General features: G+C 38.8%; 1 protein-coding gene across 1 annotated transcript in view; it reads left to right on the top strand.

Moving 5' to 3' along the window:
• LOC128580646 (cytochrome P450 2C19-like) overlaps nt 1–25780 on the top strand; it is a 55138-nt gene that overhangs the window by 20453 nt on the left and 8905 nt on the right. The window contains exons 6-7 of the mRNA XM_053582777.1: nt 7594–7735; nt 9915–10102. Of these exons, the coding sequence (XP_053438752.1) occupies nt 7594–7735; nt 9915–10102 (330 nt within the window). The remainder of the gene's footprint in view (nt 1–7593; nt 7736–9914; nt 10103–25780) is intronic.

The following is a 25780-nucleotide window of genomic DNA, read 5'->3' on the forward strand; positions in this document are numbered from 1 at the left end:
AGGTTGTATCTGGGTTATAGCTTTCATGTGAAAGCCATAAATTAGTTTCATAGTAGGGCTGAGTACATTGGATACTTTTTCTTCCATTCTTGAGATACTTTACTAAGAAGAATATGTTCCAGCTCCATCCATGAAAACATGAAAGAGGTAAAGTCTCCATCTTTCTTTAAGGCTGCATAATATTCCATGGTGTACATATACCACAATTTATTAATCCATTCGTGGATCAATGGGCACTTGGGCTTTTTCCATGACTTAGCAATTATGAATAGGGCTGCAATAAACATTCTGGTACAAATTTATTTGTTGTGATGTGATTTTTGGTCTTCTGGGTATATGCGTAGTACAGGAATTATAGGATTGAATGGCAGGACTCTCACTGGATTCTCTGTGAGATCTATTTTTAGATCTCTGAGTGTTCTCCAAACATCTTTCCAAAAGTAATGTATTAATTTGCATTGCCACCAGCAGAGTAAAAGTGTTCCCTTTTCTCCACATCCATGCCAACATCTCTGGTCTTAGGATTTTGTGATATAGGCTAATCTTACAGGAGTTAGATGATATCTCAAAGTAGTTTTGATTTGCATTTCTCTGATGATTAAAGATGATGAGCATTTTCTCAAATGTTTGTAGGCCATGCACATGTCTTCTTCAGAGAAGTTTCTCTTAAAGTCCCTTGCCCAGCCTGTAATGGGATCACTTGTTCTGTGCTTGCTTATACGTTTGCATTCTCTGTGGATTCTGGTTATTAAACCTTTGTTGAAGACATAACCTGCAAATATCTTCTCCCATTCAGAGGGCTGTTTGCTTGTTACTTGCTGTGTTCTTGGCTGTCCAGAAGCTTTTTAGTTTGATCAAGTCCTAGTACTGTATTTTTGAAGCTGCTTCAATTGCCCAGGGGGGTCCTCCGCATAAAATACTCACGCAGACCGATTACTTCAAGGGTTTTCCCTGCCCTCTCTTTTAGTATTTTTATAGTTTCATGTCTTAAGCTTAAATCTTTAATCCATTGAGAGTCTATCTTAGTTAATGATGAAAGGTGTGGGTCCAGTTTCAGTCTTCTGCAGGTTGCCAGCCAGTTCACCCAGCACCATTTGTTAAATACGAAATCTTTTCCCCACTGAAAGTTTTTAATTGGCTTGTCAAAGATTAAATAACGGTAAGTAGCTCTATTCATCTTTTGGTTCTCTATTCTGTTCCATACATCTATTTCTCTGTTTTGTGCCAGTACCATGCTGTTTTGATCACTATCGATTTGTAGTATAGTCTGAGGTCTGGTAGCGTGATTCCTCCTGCTTTGTTTCTATTTCTAAGTAATGTCTTGGCTATTCAAGGTTTTTTTCTCATTTCACATAAAACGAAATATTGTTTTTTCAAGATCTTTAAAGTATGACAGTAGAACTTTAATAGGCATTGCGTTAAAATTGTATATTGCTTTGGGTAGTATAGACATTTTAACAATGTTAATTCTTCCCAGCCATGAGCATGGTATGTTTTTCCATTTGTTAACAGTTTCAGCTATTTATTTTCTTAGAGTTTCATAGTTTTCTTTATAGAAATCTTTCACGTCCTTTGTTAGATAAACTCCCCAATATTTCATCTTCTTTGGCACTACTGTGAATGGAATAGAGTCCTTTTCAACTTGACTATTGTTGGCATATACAAAGGTTGTGATTTATGAATGTTGATTTTGTAACCTGAGATGCTGCTGTGTTCCTTGATCACGTCTAAGAGTTTTGTAGTAGAATCCCTGTTGTTTTCCAGATATACAATCATATCATCTGCGAAGAGTGAAAGTTTGATCTCTTTTGACCCTATATGGACACCCTTGATTGCCTTTTCTTCCCTAATTTCAGTGGCTAAAACTTCCATTACAATGTTAAAGAGCAGTGGAGACAATGGTCAGCCCTGTCTGGTTTCTGATCTGAGTGGAAATGATTTCAATTTAACTCCATTGAATATGATATTGGCTGTGGGTTTCCTGTAGATGGCCTCTATCAGTTTAAGAAATGTGCCTTCTATACCAATTTTCTAAAGTGTTCTGATCATGAAGGGATGCTGTATATTATCAAAAGCTTTTTCTGCATCAATTGAGAGAATCATCTGGTCTTTGTTTTTTAATTTGTTTATGTGCTGAATTATACTTATAGATTTATGGATATTGAACCACCCTTGAGACCCTGGGATAAAACCAATTTGGTCATGATGTATAATTTGTTTGATATGTTGCTGGATTCTGTTTGTTAGGATCTTGTTGAATATTTTTGCATCATATTCATTAGTGATATTGGTCTATAATTTTCTTTTCTTGTTGGGTCTTTTCATGGTTTGGGGATCAGGGTGATGTTTGCTTTATAGAACGTGATGGGTAGTCTTCCTTCTTTTTCTGCCTTTTGAAACAGGTTGAGTAATATAGGTACTTATTCCACTTTAAAGGTTTGGTAGAACTCTGACATGAAACCATCTGGTCCCGGACTTTTCTTTTTAGGAAGGTTTTGTATGATTGATGCTATTTCAGGACTTGATATAGGTCTGTCGAACATTTCCACTTGATTCTGGCTAAGTCTTGGAAGGTGACGAGCTTCCAAGTATTGGTCAATTTTTTTTCAGATTTTCATATTTCTGAGAATAAAGTTTCTTGCAATATTCATTAAGGATTTTTTGAATTTCTGAGGAGTCTGTTGTTATTTCGTCTTTGTCATTTCAGATTGATGAGATTACAGATTTTACTCTTTTTTTCCTCATTAGGTTGGCCAACGGTTTAGCTATTTTATTGACCTTTTCAAAAAACCAACTTTTTGATTGATTGATCTGTTGTATAATTCTTTTGTTTTCAATTTCATTTAATTCTGCTCTAATTTTGGTTATTTCTTTTCTTCTACTGGGTTTGGGGTTGGAATGTTCCTCCTTTTCCAGTTGCTTGAAATGTCCTATTAAGTTGTTAACTTTGTCTCTTTCCGTTCTCTTGAGGAAGGCTTGCAGTACTATAAATTTCCCTCTTAGGACTGCCTTTGTGGTATCCCAGAGGTTCTGATAATTTGTATCTTCATTGTTGTTCTGTCCAAAAAGTTGGCAATTTTCTTCTTAATTTCATCTCTGACCCAGCTATCATTCAGCATAAGGTTATTTAACTTCCCTGTTGTTTTATGAGTATGCAGATTCCTGTTATTACTCAGCTCAAATTTTATTCCATGGTGGTCCGAGAAGATGCAAGGAATAATTTATATTCCTTTAAATTTACTAAGTTTAGACTTGTGACCTAAGATGTGATTGATTTTGGAGTATGTTCTGTGGGCTGATGAGAAGTATGTGTATTCAGTTTTGTTGGGATGAAATGTTCTGTAGATGTCTGCTAAATCCAAATGTTGGATGGTTAGGTTTAAATCTAAGATTTCTTTGCTCAGCTTCTTATTGGAGGATCGATTCAACCCTGCCAAAGGAGTGTTGAAATATCCGACTATTATGAAGCTGGAGGAAATCAAGTTGCTCATGTCTGTTAGAGTTTCTCTTATAAATTGAGGTGCATTCTGGTTGGGTGCATAGATATTAATAATTGAAATCTCATCATATTGAGTATTACCCTTAACAAATATGAAGTGACCATTCTTGTCATTCCTTACTTTTGTTGGTATAAAGCCTATTGTATCTGCAAATAGAATTGTAGCACCTGCTTTTTTCTGATTACCATTTGCCTGAAATATGAATGACCATCCTTTCACCCTGAGTCTATATTTCTCTTTTAAGGTAAGATGTGACTCTTGCATGCAACAAATATCTGGCCTGAGTTTTTGTATCCAGTCAGCTAACCTATGCCTCTTTAGAGGACATTTTAAGCCATTCACATTAATGCAGAATATTGATAAGTCTGGTAAAATTTTGGGTATTGAGTTTTCGAAAGTTGAGTGGACATTTTTAATCCTGTCACCAGTGTGGAAGTTGGAGTTTAATCAAAATTTTCTGAGTGAGTTTACTTTTGTGGTAGAGGATTGGGTTGGTCGTTATGGAGGATAGGTCTGAGATAATCCTGAAGAGCTGTTTTGGTTATGGCAAATTTCTTTAACATATGAATGTCATTAAAGTATTTAGTTTCTCCATCATAAATGAAACTCAGTTTAACTGGATACAGGATCTGGGGTTGAAAGTTATTTTGCTTTAGGAGATTAAATTTGATGACCACCCTCTTCTGGCTTGAAAAATTTCAGCAGAGAGATCTGCAGTCATTCTAATATTCTTCCCTTTGTAGGTAATGGCTTTCTTATGTCTGGCTGCTTTGAGAATTTTCTCCTTCATATTAACTTTAGTGAAGTTAATTATGATATGCCTGTGGGATGTCTTATTGGGATAGGGTCGTGCTGGGATTCTGAAACTGTCTGCTATCTGAATTTCAGAATCTCTAGACATGTCTGAAAAATTCCCTTTCATAAATTCATGGAGAAGGGCCTCTGTGCCTAGTGAGGCCACTTCATTGGTTTCAGGGATTCCAATGAGGCAGACAGTAGCCTTCTTCAAATTATCCAAGAATTCTCTGAGAGTATGATCCATTTTTGCTCTCCATTTCTCTTCCTCTTTGAGAGTTTGGGAGCGTTCAAAGGCTTTGTCTTCAATGTCAGAAATCCTTTCTTCTGCTTGCTCCACTCTGTTACTGAGGGATTCTACCGTATTTTTCAGATCTTTGTGGGCTGCAAATTCTTGCTTCAGTGCATCAAAATCTTTGGTGGTTTTGTCTTTAAATTCGTTAAATTCTTCAGACAACTTTTGAATTTCTCCTCGAATTTCTAATTCCGACTTTTGATTTGTTGCTCTAATTTCTAATTCCAAATTTTCCTCCACTTTATTAATCTTGTTTGCAATCCAAATTCTGAATTTGATTTCTGACATCTTGGCCAGTTGTTTATGAATGGAATCTTCAGTTACATCTGCCATATCTTTCCTTGGGGGTTTGATCTATTCTGATTATTCATGTTACCACACTTTTTCCACTAATTCCACCCCATGATTGTTTTACACCCTATAATTTTTCCCCTGGAACTTTGTCAAGGACCGGTACAGTGCTATGGCCTGAGAAACTGGGTCCCTGTTTGGTGTGGTGGGGCTAAGTGGTTCTGTCTTGTTTTCAGCTGGTTTCTGTTTGACCCTAGTGAAACAGTTACTCTGGGTTGAAGTCTCAGCTGTGGAGCAATATCAGCAATTAAGTCACCCCGGCCACCACAGGGAAGAATTGGAAAAGGAAAATCAAACCTTCCTACAACCACACAACCAGGGCACCACCTGAATAGTCCTCAGGTGATTGGCTCAGTTCAAAAGGTCCAAATCAATTGTCTCAGTCAGCACCTGTCTCAGGTGGGAGAGTTTAAGAGGTCTCTGGGAACTGGATAACAGGGGTCTGGTGACTACTCTGATATGGCTTGCTCCAGTGCTGCGTGGGGTCAAGAGGAGCCACCCAGCTTATGGATCAATCTGGGAAGTTTGATACCTCCTTCCCCACCTTGCACCTCTGTCACACCCAGTCACTGATAGCCCTGCAGTTGGCTGACCCAGTTGCCTGTAGTGAACAGATACTGCAGGTATTTGCACCTGCCTGAATCACAAGGAAATCTATTTCTGCTAAGCCAGGCCACTGCACTCTGACTCTATCTAGCAGGAGGAGGTGAGACCTGATAACCTAGGGCACTTGATGAAGGCTGGGGGGTGTTCACTCTGTTCCAGCCCCACCCCAATTGATGTTACTGACAGAACAGAACAGAACAATTTTGTGGGATTTTGCTTCTGTTCCTGCTAAATTCCCCTGCAGAAGAGAAGCTGTTTTGAGTTCCCAGAGCCTGTGCCTCGGGCTCTGTCTTTGCTCCTGCTGGTTTGTATTCGGTTACCTGTCAGCTCTATCCTGCTGCCTTCCTTTGTCTATAGGCTGTCTATCCTCTGAGGGCCAGGTGCATCTTAGGCTCAGTAAAGAGGTCCTCTGGGTCAGCCCCACCCTGGTAACTTTCAGGGTCTGTGAGTGCGTTTCTAGTCCCTGCGCTCCACCCAGGTCGGTACCACCTCAGGCAAATCCTTTACTCACGGGGCCTGCGTTTCCATCCCAGATCTGTTTGTGGTGGTTGCCAGCCTCCTCTGGTTGCCCAGGGAGAAAGGGGGGTGGTGGCTTCAGAATATCTGAGAGTGAGCCATATTGTCGCTAAAAGACGGCTGCTGCTCTGTGCCTCAGGGAACTGGTCTGGTGTGGTTCCCTCTCAGCCGACCATTCTCTCCTCACTCCTGTGCCCCAGAGTCAGCACTGACCAGTTACGATTTAGGCTCTGTCTACACCCCTTGAGAAATCACCCAAGAGTTTGGACTCCTGGGGGACAGGCCTCCAGACCTCAGAGTGAGAGTGGAGGAGAGTGCTGGGAGCTCAGAGTTGCAGGTAGAGAATGTATACAATTTTATACAGTTTTATGCCTGGCCGTATTTTTGCTAAAGGATGGCTGCTGCTCTGTGCCTCAGGGAACTTCTACTCTGGTGTGGTTCCCTGTCAGGTGACCGTCCTCTCCTTGCTCCCATGCTCCAGAGTCAGCACTGACCAGCTGCAGTTTAGGCACTGTCCACACCCCTCAAGAAATCACCCAAGAATCTGGACTCCTGGGGGACAGGCCTCCAGACCTCAGAGTGAGAGTGGAGGGGAGTGCTGGGAGTTCAGAGTTGCAGGTAGAGAATATATACAGTTTTATACAGTTTTATGCCTGGCAGGGGAACGCTGTGGCACCCTAGTAGGGGAGAAGGTCCAGTTTTTAGAGGATCTCTCCCATGGAGTGTAGTGGGAGGACCTTTGAACTCTGCCCATTTGTTTGTGGGGCACTCTGAGCCGTTCTCATGGGGGAGGGGACTCCCGTCTGCTTGGTGATGGATTTTGTACCTTTTGTTTGTATCCTTCTGGTCACAGCTTGCCTCAGCGGGGTTGATGTGATTCTTCCACCTTCTCTCTTAGTACAGCTCAAATCCACCAGTTTACTTGCTAAATTTCTGTCCTTTAACTCTCCTTCTGGATGGGAGGCTCTGATTACCCAGCACTTGAAAGTTGAATTGCAAGGATATTCCTTTGGGCTGATGCGGAGAATTCTTGGTTGTACCATTTTTAGTTGTTAGGAGCAATGCTTTAAATTCATTTCTCAACTCTGTAAAGTCACAGAGTCTGGGAGCTGGCCACACGACCTCCAACCAAAGGGCTCAGACAACTTCTGCGGTTGGAATCTTTGCGGCTGTCTGTATGTCTTTTTCTAAGGGAAAAAGACTTTACATCTTTTGTATTGACCTGGAAGGAAGTGGAATGCATTCTCTTTTAGTGGCTGAATAGATAAATTTGGCAAAACTGTGCTGCCTGACTAGCTAACTGCAGATTTTGATGAATGAAATTTTGAGATAAGTGTGGTATAAGTGTAAGTGAAGTTTGGATCAGCCAATCCACAGCCTGTGGTACACCATACAGTAGTTTTTCCTAATATTATACTTTCTTCTCTCTTTATTGGGTAATGTTGCAACAACATGAGTTATTATGGATTCACTGTAATTAAATATGTTGACATGTGAATTTGTAAGATGATTGCATCCAATTATTCCTAGGAAAAGCACAATCAACAGTCAGAGTTTACTTTCGAAAACTTAGTAGTTTCTGCACTTGACCTTTTTGGAGCTGGGATAGAGACAACAAGTATAACCCTGAGATATGCTCTCCTGCTCCTGCTGAAGCATCCAGAAGTCACAGGTATGAGCACTAATATGAGCAGAGTGTGATGAGAAGTAATGTTGGGAAGACATGGCTGGTGTCTTCCATGCTGTTTCCCTTAGAAAAGTGACATTATTTAAAATTCTGTACCACCAGCTATAATCAGTCCAATTTTTTTCAGTTGTTTTGGATTCATTGAGGGTACAAAGAATTAGGTTACACTGATTGCGTTTGTTAAGTAAATTCCCTGTATAATCGTGTCCCATCCCCAAGAGGTGCATAATACTCCATGACCCCCTAACTGCCACTCTCCTCCCTTCTTCCTGCTCCCTTATTCCCCTATCCCCCACCATGTATTAGGCCATCTACTGTTTTCATATTAGAATTTAGTACATTGTATTCTTGCTTCTCCATTATTGTGATGTTTTACTAACAAGAATGTGAGTATTCCATGGTATACATACACCACAGCTTCTTAATCCATCCCTGGGTTGATAATCAGTCCAAATTTAATGATGTGATTAAAATGGGACATCTTGGCATAATAGAAGATATTGAATGAGAGAAGTGAAGGCACCATGGCAGTAGGAAAATCAATAGAGCTCTGGTACAGTGTCTGGATTTCCTGGGTGGTAATTTGTAACAGACAGGCAACCTAAATTGGCCTAGGACTGCATACTGGCTTTATTATGAAAAAGAAACTTCGAAAAGCAGGTATATTTTTGAAGATAACTTTCCTAAGTATGAAAATTCCATATTCCAATATTGCAATAGGGAGTGTAAACTCTCCTTACGGAATCAAACTGGAAAACCTAGACATTTCATGAGGCTGCCTGAGATAATTTCCAGTCAGGAAATTATTTTAAAAAGCTCCATAAGCAAGATGTCTCTATTTAGGTAAAAGATGTACCTAAAAGAAGCTTATTTTTCCAGAAGTCTGTTCCATAAAATGGGTGTTTGACAAAATAAAAATATTTTTGAGGTGTGGGTCAATAATTATATCTTTTATAATACTTTAGAAATTTGGCTTTAATGAATTGCATAATTACAACAGATGCTTTGTTATGTGTCAAGATTGCACTGAAATGACAATAACTTACAAAAGAGAATTAGTGACTTTAAAGTAGGAAGAATGGAGTACAGGGTACCTCCAACAGAGAAGTGATTGATAGTCTGAGGTTCCCAATAGGTAGGAAATTATTACTGGTGGTTTAAAACAGCTACTCGAGAATATGAAAATAATTCTAACTAGGGAAATAAAAAAATATGAAGTTAAGTAAAGAGAGACCAGTAAGTTCAAGAATGTAACAAAAATGGAAGGCAATCATAGCTATCTTACCAGGGATGAACATTTATGTAGTTAGAATGATGTAAACAGGTCTCTCTCAACTTTTATCCTTCCTAAGAGGGACCCGCTTTCACTCTCTTTCTTTCACTCTCTTTAGAAGAGCACTAACTTTCTCCTTATTCTTCCTAATAAAATCTCTCTTTTTAACTCTGAAAAAAAGAATGCCATAGACAATGAAGGAATATTAATATAATTAATTCTTTAAATTGTAGTCTAAATATTTTATGGATAATGAGTGTAGTGAGAGAAGTGTGTTTTTGTGTGTCTACTTGAGAGTATGTCCAAATATAAGGTGGAGATAGAGATTAAGGTTTTCATCTCCCGTAGTGAGAAATCATTAAATATTATCCACAAATGGATAAGATTGAGACAATCTTTATTTAGAAAAATGAATATATTTTTCAAAAAAAGCTGTGGAATATCCAAAGTGGCCACATTTCAGAAGTGGGAGGTTGAAGAGAGTATAATTGCACATGGTACAGACACACACACATAGACAAATAACTACATATAAGTCATTTAGTACATTTTAATTTTTGAAACCTCATATTTTGATATGAAATTAATATTTGATTTCCCTTCTTATACTTGCAAGGCAGTAATTTCATGATGGTTACATTTGTACTTTATATAATCAAACATTTCATCATTTTTTGGTAGTATGTATTATATATGTCAATACACATACATACGTAAGGATTTAGCTTAATGCCTAGCTTATAGTACAGTAATATGCATTAGTATTATAATAAGTCTCTGAGTCTATAGGTAATTCTACCTCTATGATTTAAGTTTATAATGACCCCTGATTCCTATGACAAATGTGCCATTTTTCTCCTTTTCCATCACCTCTTACTTGTGTCTTATCAGCTAAAGTCCAAGAAGAAATCAACCATGTGGTTGGCAGATACCGGAGTCCCTGCATGCAGGACAGGAGCCGCATGCCCTACACAGATGCCATGGTGCACGAGGTCCAGAGATACATTAACCTTCTCCCCAACAACCTCCCTCATGCAATTACACATGACATTAAATTCAGAAACTATCTGATCCCCAAGGTAAACTTCTTTTTCCTACATGCGACTTCAGTACTTTTAAAATCCCTAATCCTCTACCAACACAAGATGAGAGAAGTGCAAAACTCAGATGTGTGGCAGCTTGATGGACTTTATGTTGTTTTAATTTGGAGCTATAATACTTTATTTGTTTATTTATTGACTTTTTTATTATTAAATCATAGCTGTGTACATTAATGCGATCATGGGGCACCATACACTGGTTTTATAGACCGTTTGACACATTTTCATCACAATGGTTAACATAGCCTTCCTGACATTTTCTTAGTTATTGTGTTAAGACATTTGCATTCTACATTTACTAAGTTTCAAATATACCCTTGTAAGATGCACCGCAAGTGTAATCCCACCAAGCACCCTCCCTCTGCCCACCTCCCCCCTCCCTCCCCTCCATTTCCCCCTTCCCCCTATTCTTGGGTTATAACTGGGTTATAGCTTTCATGTGAAAGCCATAAATTAGTTTCATAGTAGGGCTGAGTACATTGGATACTTTTTCTTCCATTCTTGAGATACTTTACTAAGAAGAATATGTTCCAGCTCCATCCATGTAAACATGAAAGAGGTAAAGTCTCCATCTTTCTTTAAGGCTGCATAGTATTCCATGGTGTACATATACCACTATTTATTAATCCATTCATGGATCGATGGGCACTTGGGCTTTTTCCATGATTTAGCAATTATGAATTGGGCTGCAATAAACATTCTGGTACAAATATCTTTGTTATAATATGATTTTTGGTCTTCTGGGTATATGCCTAGTAGAGGAATTATAGGATTGAATGGCAAATCTATTTTTAGATCTCTAAGTGTTCTTCACACATCTTTCCAGAAGGAATGTATTAATTTGCATTCCCACCAGCAATATAGAAGTGTTCCCTTTTCTCCACATCCACACCAACATCTCTGGTCTTGGGAGTTTGTGATATGGGCTAATCTTACCAGAGTTAGATGATATCTCAAAGTAGTTTTGATTTGCATTTCTCTGATGATTAAGGATGATGAGCATTTTTTTCATATGTCTGTAGGCCATGCACATGTCTTCTTCAGAGAAGTTTCTCTTCAATTCCCTTGCCCAGCCTGCGATGGGATCACTTGATCTTTTCTTGCTTATACGTTTGAGTTCTCTATGGATTCTAGTTATTAAACCTTTGTCAGAAACATAACCTGCAAATATCTTCTCCCATTCTGATGGCTGTTTGCTTGCTTTACTTACTGTGTTCTTGGCTGTGTAGAAGCTTTTTAGTTTGAACAGGTCCCAGTAGTGTATTTTTGAAGCTGCTTCAATTGCCCAGGGGTCCTCCTCATAAAATACTTGCCCAGCAAATTTCTTCAAGGGTTTTCCCTGCACTCTATTCTAGTATTTTTATAGTTTCATGTCTTAAGTTTAAATCTTTACTCCAGTGAGAGTCTATCTTAGTTACTGGTGAAAGGTGTGGGTCCAGTTTCAGTCTTCTACAGGTTGCCAGCCAGTTCACCCAGCACCATTTGTTAAATAGGGAATTTTCTCCACTGAATGTTTTTAATAGGCTTGTCAAAGATCAAATAACAGTAAGTAACTAGATTCATCTCTTGGTTCTCTATTCTGTTCCAGACATCTACTTCTCTGTTTTTGTGCAAGTACCACGCTGTTTTGATCACTGTCAATTTATAGTATAGTCTGAGGTCTGGTGATTCCAGACAAAGTGTGATTCCTCTTGCTTTGTTTTTATTTCTGAGTAATGTCTTGACTATTTGAGGTTTTTTCTGATTCCATATAAAATGAAGTATTATTTTTTCAAGATATTTAAAGTATGACAGTGGAGCTTTAATAGGGATTGCATTAAAATTGTATATTGCTTTGGGTAGTATGGACATTTTAACAATGTTGATTCTTCCCAGCCATGAGCATGGTATGTTTTTTCATTTGTTAACATTTTCAGCTATTTTTTTTCCTAGAGTTTCATAGTTCTCTTTATAGAGAGCTTTCACATTCTTTGTTAGATAAACTCCCTAATATTTCATCTTCTTTGGCACTACTGTGAATGGAATAGAGTCCTTAATTATTTTTTCAGCTTGACTATTGTTTGTATATTTAAAGGCTACCGATTTATGAATGTTGATTTTGTAACCTGAGATGCTGCTGTATTCCTTGATCACTTCTAAGAGTTTTGTAGTAGAATCCCTGGTATTTTCCAGATATACAATCACATCATCTGCAAAGAGCGAAAGTTTGATCTCTTCTGACCCTATATGGATACACTTGATTGCCTTTTCTTCCCTAATTGCGGTGGCTTAAACTTCCATTACAATGTTAAAAGGCAGTGGAGACAATGGGCAGCCTTGTCTGGTTCCCGATCTGAGAGGAAATGATTTCAGTTTAACTCCATTCAATACAAAATTGGCTGTGGGTTTGCTGTAGATGGCCTCCATCAGTTTAAGAAATGTCCCTTCTATACCAATTTTCTTAAGTGTTCTGATCATGAAGGGATGCTGGATATTATCAAAAGCTTTTTCTGGAACAATTGAGATAATCATGTGTTCTTTGGTTTTTAATTTGTTTATGTGCTGAATTATACTTATGGATTTATGTATATTGAACCAGCTTTGAGACCCTAGGATAAAACCGACTTGGTCATGATGTATAATTTGTTTAGCGTGTTGCTGGATTCTGTTTGTTAGGATCTTGTTGAATATTTTTGCATCTATATTCATTAGTGATATTGGTCTATAATTTTCTTTTCTTGTTGGGTCTTTTCCTGGTTTTGGGATCAGGGTGATGTTTGCTTCATAGAACGTGTTGGGTAGTCTTCCTTCTTTTTCTACATTTTGGAACAGGTTGAATAATATAGGTACTAATTCCTCTTTAAAGGTTTGGTAGAATTCTGATGTGAAGCCATCTGGTCCCCAGCTTTTTTTTTTTTTTTTTTTTTTTAGAGACATTTTGTATGGTTGATGCTATTTCAGAACTTGATATAGGCCTGTTCAACATTTCCACTTGATTCTGGCTAAGTCTTGGAAGGTGATGTGCTTCCAAGTATTGGTCAATTTCCTTCAGATTTTCATATTTCTGAGAATAAAGTTCCTTGTAATATTCATTAAGGATTTTTTTGAATTTCTGAGGAGTCTGTTTTTATTTCGTCTTTGTCGTTTCAGATCGATGAGATTAGAGATTTTACTCTTTTTTTCCTGGTTTGGTTAGCCATAGAGGTTTATCTATTTTGTTGACCTTTTCAAAAACCAACTTTTTGATTGATTGATCTGTTGTATAATTCTTTTGTTTTCAATTTCATTTAATTCTGCTCTAATTTTGGTTCTTTCTTTTCTTCTACCTGAATTGCGGTTGGAATGTTCTTCCTTTTCCAGTTGTTTGAGATGTCCCATTAAGTTGTTAACTTCCTCTCTTTCCGTTCTCTTGAGGAAGGCTTGCAGTGCTATAAATTTCCCACTTAGGACTGCCTTTGTGGTATTCCAGAGGTTCTGATAATTCGTGTCTTCATTGTTGTTTTGTCCAAAAAGTTGGAAATTTCCTCCTTAATCTCATCTCTGACCCAGCTATCATTCAGCATAAGGTTATTTAACTTCCATGTTTTTGTATGAGTATGCAGATTCCTGCTATTACTCAGCTCAAATTTTATTCCATGGTGGTTCGAGAAGATGCAAGGAATAATTTCTTTTCCATTAAATTTACTGAGGTTAGACTTGTGATCTAAGATGTGATTGATTTTGGAGTATGTTCTGTGGGCTGATGAGAAGTATGTGTATTCAGTTTTGTTGGGATGAAATGTTCTGTAGATGTCTGCTAAATCGAAATGTTGGATGGTTAGGTTTAAATCTAAAATTTCTTTGCTTAGCTTCTTATTGGAGCATCTATCCAACACTGCCCAAGGAGTGTTAAAATCTCCCTGTATTTTGGAGCTGGAGGAAATCAAGTTGCTCATATAAATTTAGAGTTTCCCTTATAAATTTAGGTGCATTTTGGTTGGGTGCATAGATATTAATAATTGAAATCTCATCATATTGCCCTTAACAAATATGAAGTAACCATTCTTATCCTTCCTTACTTTTGTTGGTATAAAGCCTATTGTATCTGCAAATAGAATTGCAACACCTGCTTTTTTCTGATTACCATTTGCCTGAAATATGGATGACCATCCTTTCAACCTGAGTCTATATTTGTCTTTTAAGGTAAGATGTGACTCTTGTATGCAGCAAATACCTGGCCTGAGTTTTTGTATCCAGTCAGCTAACCTATGCCTCTTTAGAGGACAGTTTAAGCCGTTCACATTAATGGAGAATATTGATAAGTCTGGTAAAATTTCGGGTATCGAGTTTTTCAAAAGTTGAGTGGACATTTTTAATCCTTTCACCACTGTGGAAGTTGGAATTTGATCAAAATTTTCTGAGTGAGTTTACTTTTGTGGTAGAGGATTGGGCTTGTCATTATGGAGGACAGGTCTGAGAATATCCTGAAGAGCTGGTATGGTTATGGCAAATTTCTTCAACATATGAATATCATTAAAGTATTTAATTTCTCCATCATAAATGAAACTCAGTTTAGCTGGATACAGTATCTGGCGTTGAAAGTTATTTTGCTTTAGGAGGTTAAAAGTTGATGACCCCCTCTTCTGGCTTGAAAAGTTTCAGCAGAAAGATCTGCAGTCATTCTAATATTCTTCCCATTGTAGGTAATGGATTTCTTAAGTCTGGCTTCTTTCAGAATTTTCTCCTTTGTATTAACTTTAGTGAAGTTAATTATGATATGCCTGGGGGATGTCTTATTCAGAGTGAGTGATGCTGAGGTTCTGAAACTGTCTGCTATCTGAATTTCAGAATCTCTTTTCATGTCTGGAAAATTCTCTTTCATAATTTCATGGAGAAGGGCCTCTGTGCCTTGCAAGGCCACTTCATCGCTTTTAGGGATTCCAATGAGGCTGATATTAGCCTTCTTTGAATTAACCCAGAGCTCTCGGAGAGAACGATCCATTTTTGCTCTCCATTTCTCTTCCTCTTTGAGAGTTTGGGAACATTCAAAGGCTTTGTCTTCAATGTCAGAAATCCTTTCTTCTGCTTGCTCCACTCTGTTACTGAGAGATTCTACTGTATTTTTCAGATCTTTGAGGGTTTCAAATTCTTGCTTCAGTGTGACAAAATTTTTGCTGCTTTTATCTTTAAATTCGTTAAATTCTTGAGACAACTTTTGAATTTCTCCTCAAATTTCTAATTCCAACTTTTGATTTGCTCCCCAAATTTCTAATTCCAAATTTTCTTCCATTCTATTAATCCTGTTTGCAATCCAAAATCTGAATTCGATTTCTGACATCTCAGCCAGCTGTTTGTGAATGGGAACTTCAGTTACATCTGCCATATCTTTCCTGGTGGGGGTTGATCTATTCAGGTTTTCATGTTACCAGAGTTTTTCTGCTATGTCCACCCCATGATTGTTTTACACCATTTGAATTTACCCCTGGAGCTTTTTTGAGGACCCGTACAGTGCTATGGCCTGAGAAACTGGACACCTGTTTGGTGTGGTCGGGCTAAGTGGTTCTGTTTTGCTTTCAGCTGGTCTCTGTTCAACCCTAGTGAAAAAATTACTCTGGGTTGAAGTCTCAGCTGTGGAGCAATACCTCAATTAAGTCACCCTGCCCCCTCAGGCAACAATTGGAAAAGGAAAATCAAACCTTCCTACAACCACAACCTGAATAGTCCTCAGGCAATTGGCTTAGTTCAAAAGGTCCAAATCAATGGTCTCAGTTAGCACCTGGATCGCAGGGATCTGGTGACAACTCAGATGTGGCTTGCTCCTGTGCTCTGTGGAGTCAGGAGGACCCACCCCGCAAATAATCAGTCTGGGAAGGTTGATGCCTCTTTCCCCACCTTGCACCTCTGTCACACCCAGTCACTGATAGCCCTGCAGGGCTGTGACCCAGTTGCCTGTAGTCAACAGATACTGTATGTACCTGACTCACAAGGAAATCTATTTCTGCTCAGCCATGCCACTGCGCTCTGCCTCTATCTAGCAGGGGACAGTGAGGCCTGACAACCTCAGGTGCTTGATGGAGGCTAGGGGTGTTCACTCAGTTCCCACCCCGCTCCTGATTGATGTTACTGACAGAACAGAACAGAACAACTTTGCGGGAATTAGTCTCTGTCCCTGCTAAATTCCCCTGCAGAAGAGAAGCTGTTTTTAGTTCCCAGAGCCTGCACCTCAGGCCCTGTCTTTGCTCCTGCAGGTTTGTATTCCGTTACTGTAGTTCTAGCCTCCTGTCTTCCTTTGTCTATGGGATGTCTATCCCCTGAGGGCCACGTGCGTCTTAGGCTCAGTAAAGCAGTCCGCTGGGTCATCCCTGCCCTCTGAACTTCCCGGTTCTGCGCATATGTTTCTATTCCCCACTGTCCACCCAGGCCGGTAATACCTCAGGCAAACCCTCTACTCACGGGGCCTGAGTTTCCCTCCCAGATCTGTTCCGTGGTGGTTGCCACCTAAGTAGATGCCCGGCCTCCTCTGGGTGCCCAGGGAGACAGGGCTGTGGCTTAGGAATATCCGGGAGTGCAGCCTATTGTTGCCAAAAGACGGCTGCTGCTCTGGGCCTCAGGGCACCACCGCTCTGGTGTGGTTCCCTCTCAGCCGACCATACTCTCCTCATTCCCATGCTGCAGAGTCAGCACTGACCAGCTGCAGTTTAGGCACTGTCCACACCCCTCAAGAAATCAGCCAAGAATCTGGAGTCCTGGGGGACAGGCCTCCAGACCTCAGAGTGAGAGTGGAGGGGAGTGCTCAGAGCTCAGAATTGCATGTAGAGAATATATACAGTTGTATACAGTTTTATGTCTGGCAGGAGAATGCCGTGGCACCCTAGTAGGGGAGGTAGGTCCAGATTTTAGAGGGTCTCTCCTGTTGAGTGTAGTGGGAGGAACTTTGAACTCTGCTTGTTTGTTTGTGGGGCACTCCGAGCTGTTCTAATTGGGGAGGGTACTCCCGTCCGCTTGCTGATGGATTTTGTACCTTTTGGTTGTATCCTTGGGGTCGCAGCTCTCCTCAGTGGGATTGATATGCGTTCTTCAACTTTCTCTCTTGGTGCAGCTCTAATCCACCAGGTTACTTGCTAAATTTCTGTCCTTTAACTCTCCTTCTGGACAGGAGCCTCTGTGGAAAGCTGGCTTCAGTCAGCCATCTTGTCTCCCTTTCAATACTTTTTTGTTTATTTATTTCTTAGTTCCTTTTTTTAAATTTTTTTTTGATTACTTATAAGAGTTGATCAATCCTAGGTTATGAACATTTTTTTTAATTGCTGGGGATTCATTGAGGGTACAAGATGTGTCACACACTGAGAGCCTACCCCCATCCCTCCTTCTCTTTCTCTACTCTTCCTTTCCCAGACCCTTCCCTCCTCTCTCTCTCTGCTCTCCCCTTTCCCCACCCACATCGTGTCATTAATTGTCATAAATTGTCCAGATACCAAAATTGAATATATAGGATTCATGCTTCCCCATTCTTGTGATGCTTTACTAAGAACAATCTGTTCCACTTTCATCCAGGTCAGTACAAATGCTGTAAAGTATTGATTTTTTTTTTATTGTTGGGGATTCATTGAGGGTACAATAAACCAGGTTACATTGATTGCATTTGTTAGGTAAAGTCCCTCTTGCAATAGTGTCTTGCCCCCAAAAGATGTGGCACACAAGGCCCCACCCTCTCCCTCTTTCTCTCTCTCTGCTCTTCCTTTCCCAACCCCTCTCTCCTTCTTTCTCTCTCTGCTCTACACTTCCCCCACCCCACACCCGTGACCTTAATTGTCATTAATTGTCCTCATATCAAAATTGAGTACATAGGATTCATGCTTCTCCATTCTTGTAATGCTTTACTAAGAATAATGTCTTCCACTTCCATCCAGGTTAATAAAAAGGATGTAACGTCTCCATTCTTTTTAATGGCTGAATATTATTCCATGGTGTACATATACCACAGCTCTTAATCCCTTCCTGGGTTGGTGGGCATTTAGGCTGTTTCTACATTTTGGCAATTGTAAATTGAGCTGCAATAAACAGTCTACTGCAAGAGTCCTTATGATAAAAGGATTTTTTTCCTTCTGAGTAGATGCCCAGTAATTGGATTGCAGGATCAAATAGGAGGTCTAGCTTGAGTGCTTTGAGGTTTCTCCATACTTCCTTCCAAAATGGTTGTACTAGTTTGCAGTTCCACCAGCATTGTTAAAGTGTTCCCTTCTCTCCACTTCCACACCAGCATCTGCAGTTTTGAGATTTTGTGGTATGGGCCTATCTCGCTGGGGTTACAGGGTATCTCAGGGTGGTTCTGATTTGCATTTCTCTAATATATAGGGATGATGAACTTTTTTTTATATGTTTGTTAACCATTCGTCTGTCTTCTTTAGAGAAGTTTCTATTCATGTCTCTTGCCCATTGATATATGGGATTGTTGGCTTTTTTAAGGTGGATTCATTTGAGTTCTCCATAGATCCTAGTTATCAAGTTTTTGTCTGATTCAAAGTATGCAAATATCCTTTCCCATTGTGTAGGTTGTTTATTTCCTTTGGTTGTTATCTCCTTAACTGTACAGAAGCTTTTCAGTTTAATGAAGTCCGATTTGTTTATTTTTGTTGTTGTTGCAATTGCCATGGCAATCTTCTTTATGAAGTCTTTCCCCAGGCCAATACCTTCCAGTGATTTTCCTATGCTTTCCTTGAGGATTTTTATTGTTCATGACTTAAATTTAAGTCCTTTATCCATCTTGAATCAATTTTTGTGAGTGGGGAAAGGTGTGGGTCCAGTTTCAGTCTTTTACATGTGGATATCCAGTTCTCCCAATACCATTTATTGAATAGGGAGTCTTTCCCCCAAGGTATGTTCTTGTTTGGTTTATCAAAGATTAGGTGGTTGTAAGCTGTTACTTTCATTTCCTGGTTTTATATTCAATTCCAAGAGTCTATGTCTTTATTTTTCTGCCAGTGTCATGCTGTCCTGACCACTATGGCTTTGTAGTACAGCCTAAAATTTGGTATGGTGATGCTCCCAGCTTTAATTTTATTATTAAGAACTGCCTTAAGTACACGTTTTTTTCCTGGTTTCATACAAAATGCAGAATCATTTTTTCCAAATCTTGAATGTACAATGTTGGTATTTTAATAGGAATTGCATTGAATATGTAGATTGCTTTAGGAAGTATAGACTTTTTAACAATGTTGATTCTTCCCAGCCATGAGCATGGTATGTTCTTCCATTTGTTAATATCCTCTGCTATTTCCTTTCTGAGGATTTCATAATTTTCTCAATAGAGGTCCTTCACTTCCTTTGTTAGGTATATTCCTAGGTATTTCATTTTCTTTGAAACTATGGTGAAGGGAGTTGTGTCCTTAATTAGTTTCTCATTTTGAATGTTATTGGCGTATACAAAGGCTACTGACTTGTGGACATTGATTTTATATCCTGAAACATTATTGTATTTTTTCATGACTTCCAGGAGTCTTGTGGTTGAATCTTTCGTATTCTCTAAGTATAAGATCTTGTCATCAGCAAAGAGGGAGAGTTTGACCTCCTCTGCTTTCATTTGGATTCCCTTTATTTCCTTGTCTTGCCTAATTATATTGGCTAGAACTTCCAGCACTATGTTGAACAGAAAAGGTAACAGAGGACAGTCTTGTCTGGTTCCAGTTCTAAGAGGAAAAGCTTTCAGTTTTACTCCATTCAGTAAAATATTAGCTGTGGGTTTGCCAAAGATAGCTTCAATCAGTTTCAGAAATGTGCCACCTATGCCTATACTCTTCCGTGTTCTAATTAGAAAAGGATGCTGGATTTTATTGAATGCTTTTTCTGTATCTATTGAAAGGATCATATGGTCTTTATTTTTGCTTCTGTTAATCTGGTGGATAATGTTTATGGACTTGTGTATGTTAAACCAGCTTTGCATCCCTGGGATGAATCCTACTTGATCATAATGGATGACTTTTTTGATTATAAGCTGTAATCTATTGGCTAGGATTTTCTTGAGAGTTTTTGCTTCTATATTCATGAGTGAAATTGTTCTGTAATTTTCCTTTTTAGTTGGGTGTTTCCCTGGTTTTGGTATCAGGGTGATGTTTGCTTCATAGAATATGTTGGGGAAGATTCCTTCATCCTTAATTTTTTGGAATAATTTCTGCAGTACAGGAATAAGATCTTGCTTGAATGTTTGATAGAATTCTGGTGTGAAGCCATCTAACCAGGGCATTTTTTGCTTGGAAACCTTTTTATTGTTTCTTCGATCTCAGTGCTTGAAATCGGTCTGTTCAGGAGCTCTATTTCTTCCTGGCTAAGTCTAGGGAGAGGGTGTGATTCCAAATATTGATTCATTTCCTTTACATTGTCAAATTTCTGGGCATAGAGTTTTTGATAGTATTCAGAGGTGATCTCTTGTATCTCTGTGGGATCAGTTGTTATTTCCCCTTGATCATTTCTGATTGAGGTTACTAGAGATTTTACTTTTATATTTCTAGTTAGTATTGCCAGAGGTTTATCTATTTTATTTATTTTTTCAAAAACCATCTCCTTGTTTCATTGATTTTCTGAATGATTCTTTTGTTTTCCATTTCATTAATCTCTGATTTGATTTTGGATATTTCTTTTCTTCCACTGGGTTTAGGCTTAGACTGTTCTTCTTTTTCCATTTCCATAAGATGACTTGTGAGTTTGTTGACGTGCTCTCTTTTGAATGTAGGCATCTAAAGTGATAAATCTTTCTCTCAAAACTGCTTTTCAGTATCCCACAGGTTTTGGTAGCTTGTTGTCTTCATTGTTGTTATGCTCAAGGAAGTTAATGATTTCCTGTTTTATTTCTTCCTGTGCCCATCTGTCATTCAACACGTTATTTAATTTCAGCAGAAGGTTGTTTTGCGTGGGGTTGAACGTTTTTGTTAGAGTTGAGTTCCACCTTTAGTGCCTTATGGTCTGAGAAGATACAAGGTGAAATTTCAATTCTTTGGACTCTGTTGAGGTTTGTTTTGTGTCCTAGGATATGATCAATTTTGGAGAATGTTCCATGGGGTGATGAGAAGAATGTATATTCTTTATCTTTGGGATAGAGTGTTCTATATGTATCTATAAAGCACAGTTGTTCTAGGGTCTCATTTAAATCTCTTATATCTTTGTTTAATTTCTGTTTAGAGGATCCGTCTAGCTGTGTAAGAATAGTGTTAAAGTCCCCTGTTATTACACTATTATCAGATATCATATTGCTCAGATGGAGTAAAGTCTGTTTCAAGAATCTGGGAGCATTTAAATTGGGTGCATAAATATTTAGAATTGAAATGACTTCTTGTTTTTTTCCCTTGACCAATGTAAAGTGACCATCTTTGTCTTTTTGACTTTAGTTGCTTTAAATCCACTTGTATCTGAAAATAAAATTGCAACTCCTCTTTTCTTCTGAATTCCATTTGCCTGAAAAATTGTCTTCCAACCCTTGACTTGGAGTTTTAATTTGTCTTTTGAAGTCAGGTGTGTTTCATGCAGACAGCAAGTGGATGGCTTCTGTTTTTTAATCCAGTCAGCCAATCTATGTCTCTTCAGTGGGGAATTTAAGCCATTAATATTTATTGAAATAATTGATAAGTGTGGTAGTGTTCTATTGATCTTATTTTGTGAGAGTCCATTACTTAGTTTTATCTTTTGCATCAGTGTGGAAGTTAGGTTCTGCCCTTCAATTTCTGAGTTCTTACTTTGCTGCCAATCCATTGTGATGGTCAGTGAACAGGTTGAAGTGTTCCTGTAGAGCTGGTCTTTTTGTGGCGAATTTCCTCAATGTTTGCATATCAGTGAATGATTTGATTTCTCTGTCAATTGTAAAGCTTAGCTTAGCAGGATATAGAATTCTGGGCTGGAACTTGTTCTGTTTAAGTAGATTAAAGGTAGATGACCATTGTCTTCTTGCTTGGAAAGTTTCATTAGAGAAGTCTGCGGTCACCCTGATGGATTTGCCCCTGTAGGTCAACTGGTGCTTAGTCCTGGCAACTTGAGGAATCTTTTCTTTTGTTTTGACTTTGGATGGGTTCATCACAATGTGTCTTGGAGAAGCTTGGTTAGAGTTGAGGCGACCTGGGGTCCAATATCCCTCTGAAAGGAGTGTGTACGAATCTTTGGTGATTTTGGAGAAATTTTCATTTATAATATTCTCTAGTATGGCTTCCATTCCTCTGGGACATTCTTCTCCCCTTTCTGGGATTCCTATAACTCCTATAATTATGCTTCATAAAGTCTCATAATTCTGTCAGTGAACATTCTGCTTTCTCCCTCTTCTTTTCTGCCTCTTTAACTATCTGAGTTATCTCAAGAACTTTGTCCTCTACCTCTGAAAATCTTTCTTCTGCATGGTCTAACCTGTTGCTGATACTTTCTATTCCATCTTTAAGTTCCCTAATTGACTGCTTCAGTTCCTTCAGCTGTACTATATCCTTTATTCTTCATATCGTTCATCTCTTAATTTGATTCTGTTTTTGGATTTCCTTTTGGTTATGTTCCACTTTATTAGCAGTTTCCTTCATTGTTTCCATCATTTCCTTCATTGTTTTCAGCATGTGTATTCTAAATTCCCTTTCTGTCATTCCTAACATTTCTTTATAGGTGGAATTTTCTGCAGTAGCTACCTCATGGTCCCTTGGAGGGGTTACTCTGGACTGGTTCTTCATGTTGCCTGGAGTTTTCTGCTGATTCTTCCTCATGAGTGATTTCTTTTATCTGTTTCCTTGCCCCAATTTTCCTTTCAATTCCTCTTGCTCTTTAACTTGTCCTGCCTGTTAACTAGGATTTTGATGAGTCCTTTTGGTACAGAAAACCAGAAGGATGAGAAGGTTGAGGTACAAGAAGGGATAAAAGAATGGAACAGAAAGAAAGAAAAGAAAAAAGAGAATGAAGAGGGGGTGAGTAAAAAGAAATATTGACAGAACGAAGTGAATCACAGAAAGAGGGAGACAGAGAAATATAGGTGTACAGTAGGGTACTTTGACACAACCTTAAATAAACCCCAACCTCTGAGGGTGCTGGATTGGGTGTTTCCCTTGAGGTCAGCAACTCTTCCTCACCTCCACCAAATAGAAAGGAATGACAAAAATGCTATAAATCAAACCCAAACAAGCAAATATAAAACTTTATGGGATAAAATTGGGTGAAAACCAAATAATAGGGGTGGAAACACTAGCAAAATTGAAGTTCTAATTATTAAAAAAGGCAACAATGTGAAATTGTATTTGAACTAGCAACATGGAGAAAGAAAAGGAAAGAAAAAAGAAAAGAAAACTATAAGAAAAAGATTCAAATTAAAAAACAAAACAACAACAAAAACAACAAAAAATAAACAAAAACAAACAAAAAACAAAAACAAAGCAGTGTATATATCTTGTTGAATATTGTCTGGGCAACAGGTGATCTTCTGGGGTATGAGATGTTAATCACAATGCTGATACAACTGGAGGCCTCTGCTGATTTCTCAAACCCCTCAGGGTGGAGACCCTAAATCTCTCTGCAACCCTCTTAAAAGGCACTTTAAACTTCTAAACTTGGCTAAGCAGAAGGTTTCCCAAGAAAGTGCTTGTTGCTTGGATCACTGCTGAAGTGGCTATCCACTTACCAGTGTGCCAAAACCAGTCTCACTCTGACCCTGAGGGTTAAGGCTGGAAGCCGGCTCAGTCCTCACCTTTAGGCTGCTCAGTCACTAGATTGCTAGCTCCTGCCTGATCCTTGGTCTGCTACCCTGAAGGCGAAGCTTGCCAGGGAAGTTCTTTCACAATGGCTCCCTGCGGCCCACAGCTCGAACACTGTTAGCTCTGTCTGGCTCAGCAGCTCAGTTTGGGGCCCTAAACAATGCCTAAAGTTCTCTACACTCCTGCCCAAGCTCTCCCCAAGGCAGTTCAACTGAGTTCCAAGTCCAAAAACACCAAAACAGCTCACAGGTAAGGCCTTTCCAGTTTGCAGTCTCACTGGTGCTGTACTTACAGCTGCTGGCGGGATCAGACCGATAGAACACATGCAACCACTTGCCAGTTTTCCACTGCTTTTTTTTTTTTTGTCCTCCTCATGGGGTTCAGAAGTCTCGCTGACCCCCTGTGTCCTTAAAGGGATGATTATAGGCAGATCCCACCAGCCAGAGATGCCTGGAGTCTTGTCTCCCCAGACTCATGGTGCCCAGTTGCAAGGAAGCTGTTACTCAGCCTCCATCTTGCTCTCACCCAAGAATCCATTTTTTAAATGGCTGAATAGTATTCCATCATATTCATGTACCACAGCTTGTTAATCCATTCCTGAGTTGGTGGGCATCTAGGCTGTTTCCACATTTTGGTGATTGTAAATTGAGCTGCAATAAACAATCTAGTGCAAGTGTCCTTATGATAAAAAGTTTCTTTTTCCTTCTGGATAGATGCCCAGTAATGGGATTGCAGGATCAAATGGAAGGTCTAGACTGAATTCTTTGAGGGTTCTCCATACTTCCTTCCAAAAAGGTTGTATTAGTTTACAGTCCCACCAGCAGGGTAAAAGTTTTCCTTTCTCTCCACTTCCATGCCAGCATCTGCAGTTTTGAGATTTTGTGATGTGGGCCATTCTTTCTGGGGTTAGATGATATCTAAGAGTGGTTTGATTTGCATTTCTCTAATAATTAAGGATGATGAGCATTTTTTCATATGTTTGCTAACCATTCATCTGTCTTCTTGAGAGAATATTCTGTTCATCTTGCCCATTGATATATGGGATTGTTGGCTTTTTCATGTGGATTAATTTGAGTTCTCCATAGATCCTAGTTATTAAGCTTTTGTCTAATTCAAAATATGCAAATATTCTTTCTCATTGTGTATGTTGTCTATTTGCTTTGGTTGTTGTCTCCTTAGCTGTACAGACTTTTAATTAAGTCCCATTTGTTTATTTTCATTGTTATTGCAATTGGCATGGCAGTCTTCTTCATAAAGTCTTTCCCTAGGCTGATATCTTCCAGTATTTTTCCTATGCTTTCTTTGAGACTTTTTATCATTTCATGCCTTAAATTTAAGTCAGTTATCCATCTTGAATCTATTTTTGTGAGTGGAGAGAGGTGTGGATCCAGTTTCAGTTTTTTGCATGTGAATATCCAGTTCTACCAGCACCATTTATTAAATAGGGATTCTTTCCCCCAGTGTATGTTCTTTTATTGAAGATTAGATGGTTATAAGATGTTAGCTTCATTTCATAGTATTCTATTTAATTCCAAATGTCTATGTCTCTATTTTTGTGCCATTACCAGGCTATCTTGATCACTATGGCCTTGTACTACAGCCTAAAATCTGGTGTACTGATGCCCCCAGCTTTATTTCTATTACTGAGAACTGCTTTAGCTATATGGTTTTCTTTCTTTTTTCTGTTTCCATACAAAACGCAGAATCATTTCTTCTTGATTGTAAGTCTTGAAAGTACGATGTTGGTATTTTAATAGGGATGACATTGAATCGGTAGATTGCTTTGGGAAGTATAGACATTTTAACAATGTTGATTCTTCCCAGTCATGAGCATGGTATGTTCTTATTAATGTCCTCTGCTATTTCCTTTCTTAGGGTTTCATAATTTTCTTTCCTTTTTTTAAAAATTTATTTATTGTTAAATCATAGCTGTGTACATTAATGCAATCATGGGGCACCATACACTGGTTTTATTTACCATTTTACATATTTTCATCAC

This window comes from Nycticebus coucang, chromosome 3 (genome assembly GCF_027406575.1).
Source record: "Nycticebus coucang isolate mNycCou1 chromosome 3, mNycCou1.pri, whole genome shotgun sequence".
Taxonomy (NCBI): domain Eukaryota; kingdom Metazoa; phylum Chordata; class Mammalia; order Primates; family Lorisidae; genus Nycticebus; species Nycticebus coucang.